This window comes from Phalangium opilio, unplaced genomic scaffold (genome assembly GCF_054372755.1).
Source record: "Phalangium opilio isolate 3A_F unplaced genomic scaffold, DU_Popi_V2 ptg000045l_1, whole genome shotgun sequence".
Classification (NCBI taxonomy): domain Eukaryota; kingdom Metazoa; phylum Arthropoda; class Arachnida; order Opiliones; family Phalangiidae; genus Phalangium; species Phalangium opilio.
This window is the reverse complement of record NW_028324168.1, coordinates 3,991,172-4,004,334: the sequence shown is the minus strand read 5'-3', so window position 1 is coordinate 4,004,334 and position 13,163 is coordinate 3,991,172. Positions and strand designations below refer to the sequence as shown.

At 38.5% G+C, this 13,163-nt stretch overlaps 5 protein-coding genes across 7 annotated transcripts; 1 reads left to right on the top strand and 4 right to left on the bottom strand.

Moving 5' to 3' along the window:
- Positions 1–1,431: 1,431 nt before the first annotated feature.
- LOC149676838 (uncharacterized) lies at positions 1,432–2,897 on the bottom strand. The gene is made up of 3 exons (XM_089838490.1): positions 1,917–2,897; positions 1,589–1,848; positions 1,432–1,520 (listed from the first exon to the last, which is right to left on the bottom strand). The coding sequence occupies exons 1-2, from the start codon at positions 1,926–1,928 to the stop codon at positions 1,618–1,620; spliced, it is 243 nt and encodes an 80-aa protein (XP_089694616.1). The 5' UTR covers positions 1,929–2,897; the 3' UTR covers positions 1,432–1,520; positions 1,589–1,617.
- Positions 2,898–3,607: 710 nt separating this feature from the next.
- Positions 3,608–4,836, bottom strand: LOC149676837 (uncharacterized). Of its 2 annotated transcripts, XM_089838466.1 has the most exons (3): positions 4,597–4,836; positions 4,291–4,529; positions 3,608–4,218 (listed from the first exon to the last, which is right to left on the bottom strand). In XM_089838466.1, the coding sequence occupies exons 2-3, from the start codon at positions 4,300–4,302 to the stop codon at positions 3,808–3,810; spliced, it is 423 nt and encodes a 140-aa protein (XP_089694592.1). In that variant the 5' UTR covers positions 4,303–4,529; positions 4,597–4,836; the 3' UTR covers positions 3,608–3,807. The 2 variants fall into 2 exon arrangements, with proteins under 2 accessions (XP_089694592.1, XP_089694591.1); XM_089838465.1 differs by having other exon boundaries at positions 4,291–4,836.
- An 848-nt stretch (positions 4,837–5,684) lies between these two features.
- On the bottom strand, positions 5,685–12,915 carry LOC149676834 (uncharacterized). The gene is made up of 4 exons (XM_089838559.1): positions 12,749–12,915; positions 8,114–9,325; positions 7,609–8,041; positions 5,685–6,213 (listed from the first exon to the last, which is right to left on the bottom strand). Exons 2-4 carry the CDS (start codon positions 8,123–8,125, stop codon positions 5,783–5,785), a joined length of 876 nt encoding a protein of 291 aa, XP_089694685.1. The 5' UTR covers positions 8,126–9,325; positions 12,749–12,915; the 3' UTR covers positions 5,685–5,782.
- On the bottom strand, positions 9,314–10,764 carry LOC149676836 (uncharacterized). The gene is made up of 2 exons (XM_089838460.1): positions 10,087–10,764; positions 9,314–10,015 (listed from the first exon to the last, which is right to left on the bottom strand). The coding sequence occupies exons 1-2, from the start codon at positions 10,096–10,098 to the stop codon at positions 9,578–9,580; spliced, it is 450 nt and encodes a 149-aa protein (XP_089694586.1). The 5' UTR covers positions 10,099–10,764; the 3' UTR covers positions 9,314–9,577.
- On the top strand, positions 11,068–12,510 carry LOC149676835 (uncharacterized). Of its 2 annotated transcripts, XM_089838471.1 has the most exons (3): positions 11,068–11,516; positions 11,586–11,727; positions 12,006–12,510. In XM_089838471.1, exons 2-3 carry the CDS (start codon positions 11,716–11,718, stop codon positions 12,369–12,371), a joined length of 378 nt encoding a protein of 125 aa, XP_089694597.1. In that variant the 5' UTR covers positions 11,068–11,516; positions 11,586–11,715; the 3' UTR covers positions 12,372–12,510. The 2 variants fall into 2 exon arrangements, with proteins under 2 accessions (XP_089694597.1, XP_089694596.1); XM_089838470.1 differs by having other exon boundaries at positions 11,068–11,727.
- Positions 12,916–13,163: the final 248 nt, after the last annotated feature.

Here is a 13,163-nt window from a genome sequence, read left to right as displayed (position 1 = left end):
AAAATTTTCATTGTCTTTTAAAACTTTAAAAATTTGGGAGTCAAAGGTTTTAAAGAAAATAATAAGCTTCCCTTCCTTAACCTATATTTTCCATATGGAACCGAATTAACAAAGTGGCCTACAAAATATTAAACCATTATAAAACATAGGTAGTATTTTGTCTACTTTGGTCTAAAACTGATCTACTAAAAAATTAATTAACACTTAATTTTGTTTAAAAAAATGACGAAATTGATCAGTTTTTGCTTCAAACATTCTAATTTTGTCACGATGTGCGAGTTAAATGTGAAATTAAGTCTTTTTTAATCTACTCCTATAAGAATTTCGCGCTAAAAATGTCGGAAGTTTGGAAATTATACAGGAAATCATAATTACAAAGGTAATTAACTAAACTTTTTAATTTATTATTAAAAGCTTTAGGTAATGTTAGGTTTGGTTAGAGTTTAGTTTGGGGTTTTGTTTATGTAGTATGAGGCTTATGTTGGTTCAATGTGGTATCAGGTTGCTGTCTTTGTCTTTTAGGCCCTAAACAAGTTTTGATAAATATGTTATGGTGTTTTTATAACACTTTTACCGGATATAAACCATTTCCTGGAAGATAACAATACCTGGGCCTAGAAGTTCGTGATTCTGAGTTTATACTAAATACAGCGATACATGATTTTATTTGGGTGTTTGTTTGGGTTATGTTAATAGTAATACACCCGTAAATTTTCTCTCCATTCGTGAGTCTAAAAATTTATTATATCTGGCGTTAGTATCTTTTGGTTTGGTCGAGTTAGCTCACTTTCATTTTGAGAGGTAAATCTACACAAAACAATGGATAAAAATCAAGAAGGGATATCTAGTTTACTAGGGAGGAGTTATAAGATGCCTAAATATTCGCGCGCTATAGTCCCAGTCCCCTTTTCAAAACACAAGGGGAAAAGTAAAAGGAGGCCGGGCTATTTCGCCTCTCCTCAGTCGGAAAATACGTAATTTTCGTCATTCGCGTCGCGCTGACGTGAGTTTTCAAGAACCAATGAGATGCTGGTTGTAATTTAGAGGCGGGGATTAACTCCGGACTTACGTTTGGACTGGAAATAAAGCTAGAAATGTGGTGAATTTATTTAATCTTCTCCCTTGTAAACTAGATATCACTTCTTGATAAAATTTAACAGAAAAATTGCTGTACGATCCTAAATGTTTAAAATTATCTTAAATCAGTTTTATATAAAAGTTGTTTAAGACCAGATTAAGTAACGGAGATAAATCTTGGGTCATTGTTTCCTTACCAATTAAGTAGTTTTGAAATAATTCCAAATAACTTAAACTCATTTGATAAACACTACTTTCTTATTGAAGATATTTATCTTTGTGTATTAGTACGCCCCAGCCCAGCTTTCCCCTAACTATTGCTAAGCTTAACAATTAATAAACATTTTAGTTAATGCTTATTGAAATTTTTATTAGTTTTTTACAAATTTACAAGAAATTGTTCGATCTTTTTTGAGCAATTTGAAATGTTTTTGGCAACGATACTGAAACAAAATTTGATATTATTTTTTGAATTCAGAAAATTTAGTCAATTACTTGTAAATAAACTTACTTAAATAAGTCGATAGTGTAATCTGTAGTTTAACCAATAATACCATGATGACCAATACCATAATGGCCAATACGTGCAATACCATGTCCAATTCCGTAACCGTATCCAGCGTGTCCGAGTCCAAGTCCATAACCGTAACCAGCGTGTCCGAGTCCGATTCCACCATAGCCAAGGCCTATGGCTGGGGCGCCAATGATGGCTCCATGTCCGATAATTCCGGCACTAGCTACGGCCAACATGGCTAGAAGAGCTACGACAATCTAAGTAATGAAATAATCAGAATTTAAATACCTTCAAACTCTTTCAACATCAAATCAATTAATTCTACCATGAATTTCATTGTAGTAGAGTTTAAGGAGTGTTTAGCACAATTCCTGTTGAAGATATGTGACTGTTTGATATTTTGGACATGGTATCGCTGCTTATATACTCAACGGCTAATGATTTTAGAGCCAACCTATGCCACTTTAATTTTTGAATTATATTTATTAAATCACTATCTACATCAAAATTTTAACCATAACCAGTATTAGTAAACAATTGCACGTTCGATTAACAGTTTTTTAACTGATTTTCTAACCTTCAAAACAAAACCACTTTTTGTTATTATTTGGTTATAGTGGCAATTTACACTAACAGAGAGCTTTCGGTTGAGAAAAAGGCTAAGATTCGTGAGATAATTTTCACGGCCATACTGATGGTTTGAATGCAGGACGAAAGCTGAAAACCACCGATATGGCTGCCAGAATCACGGTAAGACTTAGGAAGGTGTGACGTAGTACTCAGACTAACTGATAGCTCTCTTTAATAATGTTTTAACTACGGGTGGGGCTCGTATGAAGGTATGATATAAGTTGTGTTATCAATAGCAATTATCGAAGAATTTCATATTCGGTAGCATTTAATTTAGGCTTAAGTATAAAAATATAATCTGCATAATTATGTCGAATGTCAAGGTTTTCTCGTCGAGTTACTTGTTACTTGGCACTTGTACATAATTGTCGTTAAAAGGAAATTTTTGCTCTAAATTCTAAGCCTTAATCATTTTATAATAATTAATCATTTTAGTGCTAGGTTTTTACGAATAATATAAAATATAAATAAAACAAATATATTAGTTTTTGGGTGTGTCGGGCGTGTTAAGATAAGAACAACCGATGTTGTTTTCAAGGTTAATTAAACGTTAAAAATTATGTAGACTGGTACAGACGTCTCTTAACTAGACTAACGTGGGTTGTCGCCACTTGGGACCTACGCTATGTTCTATCAAAGGCAAATCGGAATAGTAGAAAGTGAGGAAGTAAGGAAATCTGTGCCATAGAACCAACGGAAAAATATTTGCGAAGGGAAAACCTCGCGCGAGTTCAGGCAAAACGATTTACAATTACCAGATCTGCAATACGAAATAGATCATCACCATGAACCAAAATTATTCTAACGCCTCAAATGCTTTGAGTAGAGCTTCGATTAAGACAATATATAGAGAAAGAGAGTCTTGGGAGTGCGTCTCAAATATCATACGGGGCGCTACTTAAAGCTTTCATTCACACCAGTGAATCGGTTATTTCTATAGACTTTTTCGATGCAAAAAGAAAGGGGTAGAGAATCCTCATTATCGGTACATAGAAAGGGGGTTCAGCTAGCTAATTGGACCAAGTCATCTTGCGACTTATTGCCACTTATCTAACGCCTTTACAATGCATAGAGGGGTGGTGGCTAGCCCCTATGCCACAGCTAACCGACAGCGCCCTATACTAACTATTACCGTTAACCTCTGCAATAATATATTGCCGTCTATGCACACTCTCATGTTGCAAAATTCTACAGCGCAGGCGCCAAAAAGCGAAATGGAAGGCAGAGTTTTACCCCCGTGTCTTTCCCTCTTAGTTATATCGAAATGGTCTATTCGCCGTTGGTATTTAAGCATCTCAAAGTAATTGCTAATTGCGGGTGCATGCAGCTTCAATAATCAATATATAACCAAACATGAAAATTATAATTCGTTACTTCGTTCCAATTTCCAAACCTATTCATTCTGTAGGATATGTTTTAATGTAAGGTAGAGGATTATAGGAATACGTATTTCAAAAGTAAATTAAAGAGAATATTTCAAGTTAAAATGCCATATTTTTATTTATACACATTTTTACATAAAAGAAAGGTTTTTGATAAGTTAGACAGTCAGATAGGAAGGCTAGGTTTGAGTAACTACAAGTTACTTAACCGAGGATCTTGGCGGCACCATAACCACCATATCCGTAACCAAGACCGTGTCCGGCAACGCCGTAAGCTCCGAGTCCGTATCCGAGACCAAGAGCTGGGGCGGCGTATCCGAGACCGTGTCCGGCGACTCCGTAAGCTCCAACGAGTCCAGTTCCGGCAGCCTTAACTACTCCAGATGGTCCAGCAACGATGGCTCCATTGCCGGCCTTGATGGTTCCGGATGGGCCGGAGACGGCAGCTGGGAGACCGGTGTAGGTTCCAATACCTCCGTATCCGGCGTATCCCAAGCCAGCGTATCCCAAACCGGCATGTCCCAAACCGCCGTATCCCAAACCGGCATATCCCAAGCCAAGTGGGGCAACTCCGGCGCTGGCGACGGCAACGAGGCCCAAGAAAGCGGCGATGATCTATTGATAGACGTGGACAAAGAATTTATAGAAACGTATCTTGGTAGCGTTTGGTTTAAAATCTCAACTTACCATGGAGTTCATGTTGATTTGAGGATTGGAGCTAAGTGTAGTTACTTAGGAGCTGTAGAAGTGATTGTGTGCTCTTATGGGTTCATACGACACCCTTTTATACTATTTGGTTGCGTTTTGGGCTCGCCCTGTGAAGGCAGGTTTCTTTCGCGCGTCATTGGACATCTCCTATGGGTTGGTCCTCGCACACCCTGGCACAAGACTAGACTATCCATAATTTCATGATCATTATAATATCGCTATTTTGATTAGGGAGTAATTTTAATAACGCATTCCAGTTATTTTGGTTAGAATCTAAAAGAACACCTTGAAAAATTTGCTTAGACTTCCAATTTCAACCTTCAATAATTTCCTTTTCTGGTTTTATCATTTTATCAATTTTGTTTTGGAAAAATCCCGGAACGAAAGCATGTTGTTATGTATGATTACCCGACACACCCTATTTTTTAATGGTTCCGAATAAATATTTTTCAAATAGAGAAACCAACACACAGGGGCAAGGGGGTCATTGGGGTTTCCTCCCTCTCGCCAAGAAGCGCGCCAGACGGGGTCAGAGTTCACTACACGCTGGAGGTTAACGAACACGCACTGCCTCTAGCGGAGCTTCTTGGCGAGAGGAAGGATACCCCAATGGCGGCCTCGCCCCTGTTTATTGGTTTCTCTGTTTGTATTAAACGAATTGTCTATATAATTGTCTAATGCCCAATGTTTCCCTTTGACATTTGACCCATAACTCGCCATAATTGTAGTTAAAGGAAAGGTTGTACTCTAAATATTTAAATTAATTACTTAAATAACAATTAATTCTACCAGTGTTTGGTTGGAAAATAAAAATATCACTTAAGAAAATGCCAGATTTAGGGTGAGTTCGTCGTGTTGATATTAGAACAGCCATTTATGTTCAAGGTTGATTAATCATTAGGAAGTTATGTAGGATTTTATAGACCAGGAATAAATACAGATAATAGGAATTATGGTGTACCCATTTTTTCAACGAATATAGTCAGGTTTTATTTTCGGGGAGGGAGATGAAGAGTTAGACTTATCATTTGGTATGATCAATTTTAACTCGCGAATGATCTATCTTGCTGCCTGTTGTGCCTTGGGTGATCGCGCTTGACCTCGCGTTGTTACTTGATATACTTTCGGGAAACATAGAATGTACGAGGTGGCTTTTAGTAGAAGCATCTTGGATTGTTTGATACCCTGGCAAAGAAAGATCGCTTTTGATAATTGGGGGTTTTGAATCAACCTAAAGATGGGATTTCTAATCTTAACTTGAAAAGCTATCTTGAATCCAGTTTCGTAAGTTCAAACTAATTCTGTAGGATATGTTTTATTGTGTGGAAGATATGGGTTTAAGTACTTATTTAGACCAAAGTATTTCAAGTTAAAATGCCATTTTTTTATTTATACACATTTTTACATAAAAGGTTTTTTGATAAATTAATCAGTCTGATAGGAAGGCTAGGTGTGAGTAACTACAAGATACTTAACCGAGGATCTTGGCGGCACCATAACCACCATATCCGTAACCAAGACCGTGTCCGGCAACACCGTAAGCTCCGACACCGTATCCGAGAGCTGGGGCGGCGAGTCCATAACCGAGACCGAGAGCTGGGGCGGCGTATCCGAGACCGTGTCCGGCGACTCCGTAAGCTCCAACGAGTCCAGTTCCGGCAGCCTTAACTACTCCAGATGGTCCAGCAACGATAGCTCCATTACCGGCCTTGATGGTTCCGGATGGGCCGGAGACGGCGGCTGGGAGACCGGCGTAGGTTCCAATGCCTCCGTATCCGGCGTATCCCAAACCGCCGTATCCCAAACCGGCATATCCCAAGCCAAGTGGGGCAACTCCGGCGCTGGCGACGGCAACAAGGCCCAAGAAAGCGGCGATGATCTGTTGATAGACGTGGACAAATAATTATAGAAACGTATCTTGGTAGAGTTTGGTTTAAAGCCTCAACTTACCATGGAGTTCATGTTGATTTGAGGATTGTAGCTAAGTGTAGTAACTTAGGAGCTGTGGAAGTGATTGTGTGATCTTATGGGTCCATACGACACCCTTTTATACTATTTTGTTGTTGCGTTTTGGGCTCGCCCTGTGAAGGCAGGTTTTCTTTCGCGCGTCAATGGACATTTCCCAGGGGTTGGTCCTCGCACACCCTGGCACAAGACTAGACTCTCCATAATTTCATGATCATTTTAATATTGCTATTTTGATTAGAGAGTAATTTTAATAATTCATTCCGGTTATTTTGGTTAGAATCTAAAAGAACACCTTGAAAATGTTGCTAAGTCTCCTAGTATTAACCTTCTATAATTCCCGTTACTGGTTTTGTAATTTTTTTTTTAATTTTTGTTTTGGAAAAATCCCGTAAAGTAAGCGTCTAGTTGAGGATGATTACTGGACACACCCTAATGTTTTTGTTATAGTCCCGAAAAAATATTTTTCATAAATACCAATACTGTATAATTGTCGAATGCCTTTGACATTTAACCCATAACTCACTATAATTGTAGTTAAAGGAAAGCGTTTTTCTCTAAATCTTTAAATTAATTACTTAAATATCAATTAGTTCTAAGAGTGTTTGGTTTGAAAATTGAAATATCAGTTAAATAAGTGCCAGGTTTTGTGTGAGTTGGGCGTGTAGATATTGGAACAACCGTCGTTATATTCAAGGTTGATTAATCATAAGAAAGTAATGTAGGATTTTAGACCAGGAATACATACAGCTACTAGGAATCTCAACCATTGCTATCTCGCTGCCTGTTACACCTCGCGTTGCTACCAATAAATGAAATCACAGGTAAAGACGTCAGAATTATGACTCTTGACGGATAGAACTCTACTCCGGCCCACAAACCCCACACAGAAATTAACGTGGAATAATTGGGGGTATATAGATTCCTATTAGCTATATGTATTCTTGTGTAGACTTATTGTAGAGGTTTCTGAACTAAACAATTGTGTCCTGTTTCCATCAGTAGCTAAGCTTTATATAACATTTTATTAAACCAGTTTCAACTGGACAAGAAGAGAAGGTTAAGGTAATAGTTAGCTATCGTGGAACTACTTTTCCATTAGCTTATCTCTCAACTTGACAAACTATCTTGGATCCAATTTCATAAATTCAAACAAATTTTGTAGGATGTTTTATTATGTGGAAGATGTAGGTTAAGTACTTATTTAGACCAAAAATATTTCAAGTTAAAATGCCATTATTTTATTTATACACATTTTTACATAAAAGGTTTTTTGATAAATTAATCAGTCTGATAGGAAGGCTAGGTTTGAGCAACTACAAGTTACTTAACCGAGGATCTTGGCGGCACCATAACCACCATATCCGTAACCAAGACCGTGTCCGGCAACACCGTAAGCTCCGACTCCGTATCCAAGGGCTGGGGCGGCGAGTCCATAACCGAGTCCAAGAGCTGGGGCGGCGTATCCGAGACCGTGTCCGGCGACTCCGTAAGCTCCAACGATTCCAGTTCCGGCAGCCTTAACTACTCCAGATGGTCCAGCAACGATAGCTCCATTACCGGCCTTGATGGTTCCGGATGGGCCGGAGACGGCGGCTGGGAGACCGGCGTAGGTTCCAATACCTCCGTATCCGGCGTATCCCAAGCCAGCGTATCCCAAACCGGCATGTCCCAAACCGCCGTATCCCAAACCGGCATATCCCAAGCCAAGTGGGGCAACTCCGGCGCTGGCGACGGCAACGAGGCCCAAGAAAGCGGTGATGATCTATTGATAGACGTGGACAAATGTGTTATAGAAACGTATCTTGGTAGAGTTTGGTTTAAAGTCTCAACTTACCATGGAGTTCATGTTGATTTGAGGATTGGAGCTAAGTGTAGTTACTTAGAAGCTGTAGAAGTGATTGTGTGATCTTATGGGTTCATACGACACCCTTTTATACTATTTTGTTGCGTTTTGGGCTCGCCCTGTGAAGGCAGGTTTCTTTCGCGCGTCATTGGAGATCCCCTATGGGTTGGTCCTAGCACACCCTGGCACAAGACTAGACTATCCATAATTTCATGACCATTTTAATATCGGTATTTTGATTAGAGAGTAATCTTAATAACGCATTCCAGTTACTTTGGTTGGAATCTAAAAGAACGCCTTGAAAATGTTAAGTCTCCTAGTATTAACCTTCAATAATTCCCGTTATTGTTTTTGTCATTTTTTCAACTTTGTTTTGGAAAAATCCCGGAAAGTAAGCATCTAGTTATGGATGATTACTAGACACACCCTAATTTTTTATTTAATGGTTCCGAATTTTTTTTAGATGCCAATAGCAATATAATTATCGAATGCCCTTTGTTTCCCTTTGACCTTTGACCCATAACTCGCCATAGTTGTAGTTAAAGGAAAGCGTTTTTCTCTAAGTCTTTAAGTTAATTATTTAAATAACAATTACTTCTAAGAGTTTTTGATTTGAAAATTAAAATATCAGTTAAATAAATGCCAGATTTTGGGTGAGTTGGGCGTGTAGATATTAGAACAGCGATCGTTATATTCAAGGTTGATTAATCATAAGAAAGTAATGTAGGATTTTGTAGACCAGGAATGCATACAGATAATAGGAATTTCAATCATTGCTATCTCGCTGCTCGTTGCACCTCGTGTTGCTACCAACCAATGAAATCACAGTTAAAGACCTCAGAATAATGGCGCTTGACGAATAGAACTAGAGTCCGACCCACAAAACCCGCATAGAAATTAACGTGGCATAATTGGGGGTACAATATTATTCCTAGTAACTATGTGTATTCCTGTGTACACCTATTGTTAAGGTTTCTGAACAAAACCATTGTGTTATGGAGCTAAGCTTTAGACTAAATTTCATTACTCCAATTTTACCTGTTTAAGAAGAGAAGGTTTAGGTAATAGTTAGCTATCTTGGAATTATTTTTGTATTAGTTCATCATGGGTTTATGTGAAAGTTAAGCTTTCTTGAAACATAGAATGTACGAGATGGCTTTCAGTAGAAACATCTTGGATTCAGACGATGTGTTGTTTGATACCCTGGTAAATCAAGATCGCTTATGATAATTGTGGGTTTTGAATCAACTCAAAGATGAGATTTTTAATCTCGACTTAATTTGTAGGATGTTTTGTTATGTAGAAGATATAGGATTAAGTACTTATTTAAACCAAAAATATTTCAAGTTAAAATGCCATATTTTTATTTATACACATTTTTACATAAAAGTTTTTTTTTTTTTGATAAGTTAGACAGTCAGAGAGGAAGGCTTGGTTTGAGTAACTACAAGTTACTTAACCAAGGATCTTGGCGGCACCATAACCACCATATCCGTAACCAAGACCGTGTCCGGCAACACCGTAAGCTCCGAGTCCGTATCCGAGAGCTGGGGCGGCGAGTCCGTAACCGAGACCAAGAGCTGGGGCGGCGTATCCGAGACCGTGTCCGGCGACTCCGTAAGCTCCAACGAGTCCAGTTCCGGCAGCCTTAACTACTCCAGATGGTCCAGCAACGATAGCTCCATTACCGGCCTTGATGGTTCCGGATGGGCCGGAGACGGCGGCTGGGAGACCGGCGTAGGTTCCAATTCCTCCGTATCCGGCGTATCCCAAGCCAGCGTATCCCAAACCGGCATGTCCCAAACCGCCGTATCCCAAACCGGCATATCCCAAGCCAAGTGGGGCAACTCCGGCGCTGGCGACGGCAACGAGGCCCAAGAAAGCGGCGATGATCTATTGATAGACATGGACAAAGAATTATAGAAACGTATCTTGGTAGAGTTCGATTTAAAGCCTGAACTTACCATGGAGTTCATGTTGATTTGAGGATTGTAGCTAAGTGTAGTAACTTAGGAGCTGTGGAAGTGATTGTGTGATCTTATGGGTTCATACGACACCCTTTTATACTATTTTGTTGTTGTGTTGGGCTCGCCCTGTGAAGGCATTTTTCTTTCGCACGTCATTGGATCATTTCCATGGGTTGGTCCTCGCACACCCTGGTACCCGTGATTGTTTAAATGATCATTTTAATATCGCGGTTTTGATTAGAGACTAACTTAAAGATGCAATCCAGTTATTTTGGCAAGGGACGAAAAACACCTTGAAAGACTCCCTGTTTCAACCTTCAAGAATTTCCTTTTCTAGTTTATTTGGAAAAATCCCGGGCCAAAAGAATAAGTACTGTTATGTGATAACGCGACACACCCTGATTTTTAAATTGTTGACAAGATAAAAAAAAATTTAATTATAACCATAACGGGATATTTGCCATTTTAGTGGGTAGGGGAGAGGTAGAGTCCGTAAATTAACTGTTTATTATCCCAACAATGCGTTTAAAACGCTTGAAATTATAGCTTGTAAGGTTGGCTGGGTCTAGGGTATTTGACATTTTGCCAATTTGGTGTAGAACGTTTCGTCGTCAAGTTTGATAATTTACGTAACCTCTTTTACGTGAGGTTTAGGGCAATTGTTATTTTCATATCATGCAAATTTGAAGTTGAATTAATTGGAAGTAATCAATGAAATATAGATAAATTCATCTTTGCCAATATTCAAAACCAAGGCTTAAGGAAAGTTATTGCATTTACAAAGCACGTGACATTGCAACTTTTTAAAGCGCGCCAAATTTCCGAGTTGAAAATAATTAGGTTTAAAAAAATTATTAAATTTATACGCTGCAACTGAGTTTTAGTTTAAAAATAATCCTTAACTATTAAAGAAGTAACAAAATCAAATCAAATTCAAGCTTAAACTAATATTAATTAACTTATCGCGTGACTTTAGGAAAAATGTCAAAATGCTAAGCCTAACTTTTAAATAAAATTTCCCCAGTATGACCTTATACTTCTAAATTTGATGGAAGTGGAACACATCATGATCTTGATTATAGATTTTGGTCTCTAAGTCATAGCACAGTATATCTCGTTAAAATCAAATTTAAAAATAATGCAAGTTTTTTTTTCTTGAATTTCTTGAAGGTTGGGAAATTTAATGAAAAACAACTAATCTTTTTCTGAAGTTTAAGTTAAGTTTAGTTGTATTCATACAGGAGGCGTGTTTTAAAAATCGTAAACCAGTATTTGCAAGTTTAGCAACAGTATGCAAAGATCCCATAAGACATTGCGAATTAATTACCCCTCAGGGCGTTGAATACTAGTTTGTATTTTACAAAAGCCACAAAACAAAATTTAATTTAAATTTATAAAAAAAATAATAAAGAAAAACGTCAAAAAAGGTAATCTTGGTACCAGGGTGTGCGAGGGCAAATCCCAAATATTAGCCAATGAATGTTAGTTTTAAGTAGGCGAGCCCATTACGAAAAAGCCCGGGACCAAATGGTATATAAGGTCCAGTTCGAGCCTTTAATCGTCACAATTCACTTTCTATTCAACTTTTAAGGATTATCTCCTAAAAAAACCCAACAAATCTTCAACATGAACTCCATGGTAGTTATACTTAACTGGTTGAAATTACCAAGTTCTTAAAGAATATTCAATTTGAACCTCTTGTGCTGCATTTTTAAGTCTTAAGTACTTGCTGTTCCGATTGGTTTGCAATCGGTTTAGTAACTACTTAAGCTGAAAGTACTTAGGAAAAGTTAATTGCCATCTTCAATTGCAATATATTCTTTAAAGAACTTTTTAAATTTGACTTCAACCGATAGGGTCTTGGGGTTTACCAAGAAAGATACGTTTCTATAACAAAGTGTCCACTGTTCTTAAAGGTTGCCGTAGCTCTTTTGGCCCTCGTGGCTGTCGCCAGCGCTGGTGTCGTTGGAACTGGTTTGGGATATGCCGGTCTCGGATACGGAGCTGGTCTTGGCTACGGAGCTGGACTCGGATACGCTGGTCTTGGATACGGAGGTTTAGGATACGGTGCCGGTTTGGGATATGGTGCCCATGGAGCCGTTGTCGCTGGATCTTCCGGAATCATCAAGGCCGCTGCCCCAGTTGCCGCTTACGGTCTTGCCGGACACGGTCTTGGATACGCCGGACTCGCCGCCCCATACGGAGTCGGAGCTTACGGTCTCGCCGGACACGGTCTTGGTTACGGTTATGGTGGTTATGGTGCCGCCAAGGTCATCGGTTAAGTAATTTAACAATTACTTATAACTCTATGGTCCTACCCTACACTCTATCTAATTTATCATATGAATGAAGAAAGTGTCTATACTTTCTAAATTTGTTGTAAAATTATGTATAAAAAATAAAAATGCATTTTAACTGAAAGATGATTTTTGATGTTTTGGTTCTTATTGGGAATTTTGGTAGCTGCTAAGCCCATGGTTCCTGCTCTGTACGTTCTATAGAAAAACTAATTTCAGACAAAGGTTGTTTTTTAGACAGTGTCACTTTTAAATGAATTTTAAAGTCCGAACTCAACCTTAGCAATCTTACAAAAAAAGTTCCTTTCTGTTGCCCTTGACCATATCAATTCCTTAATTGCCAACACCCTGTCCACGTTTACCTTTTATAAAATTTATCTTTTAAAAGTAGAATGCCTGGCTCCGTCTAGTGTTTATCTCTTGAACTAAATTAATTTTATGTCTGTTCGTTGCACGAGCCAGTTTTCGTTATTGAACTCGATTCCGTATGGGCGCACCAAAGTTTATAATGGGACGAATATGGCACGGGTTGGAATCACACGAGCACAGACAGCCCACTCGATCATGTACTTGCAGCCAAAGCGTTATTAAGTGGGCTGTGCGCGCGTAAAGCGATTTTAAAGTTAAAATTTCTAAGCTCAGTTGAAAGTTTTATTTTTAAGATTTAGGAATTTTTGTAATTAATATGGTGATGTACTCTTCGGCAAAGTTTACTCGCCATAGAGCGAATAACGCGGCGAATAGCGAATGCTCTAGTTCTATTTAGTAGAATTTAAT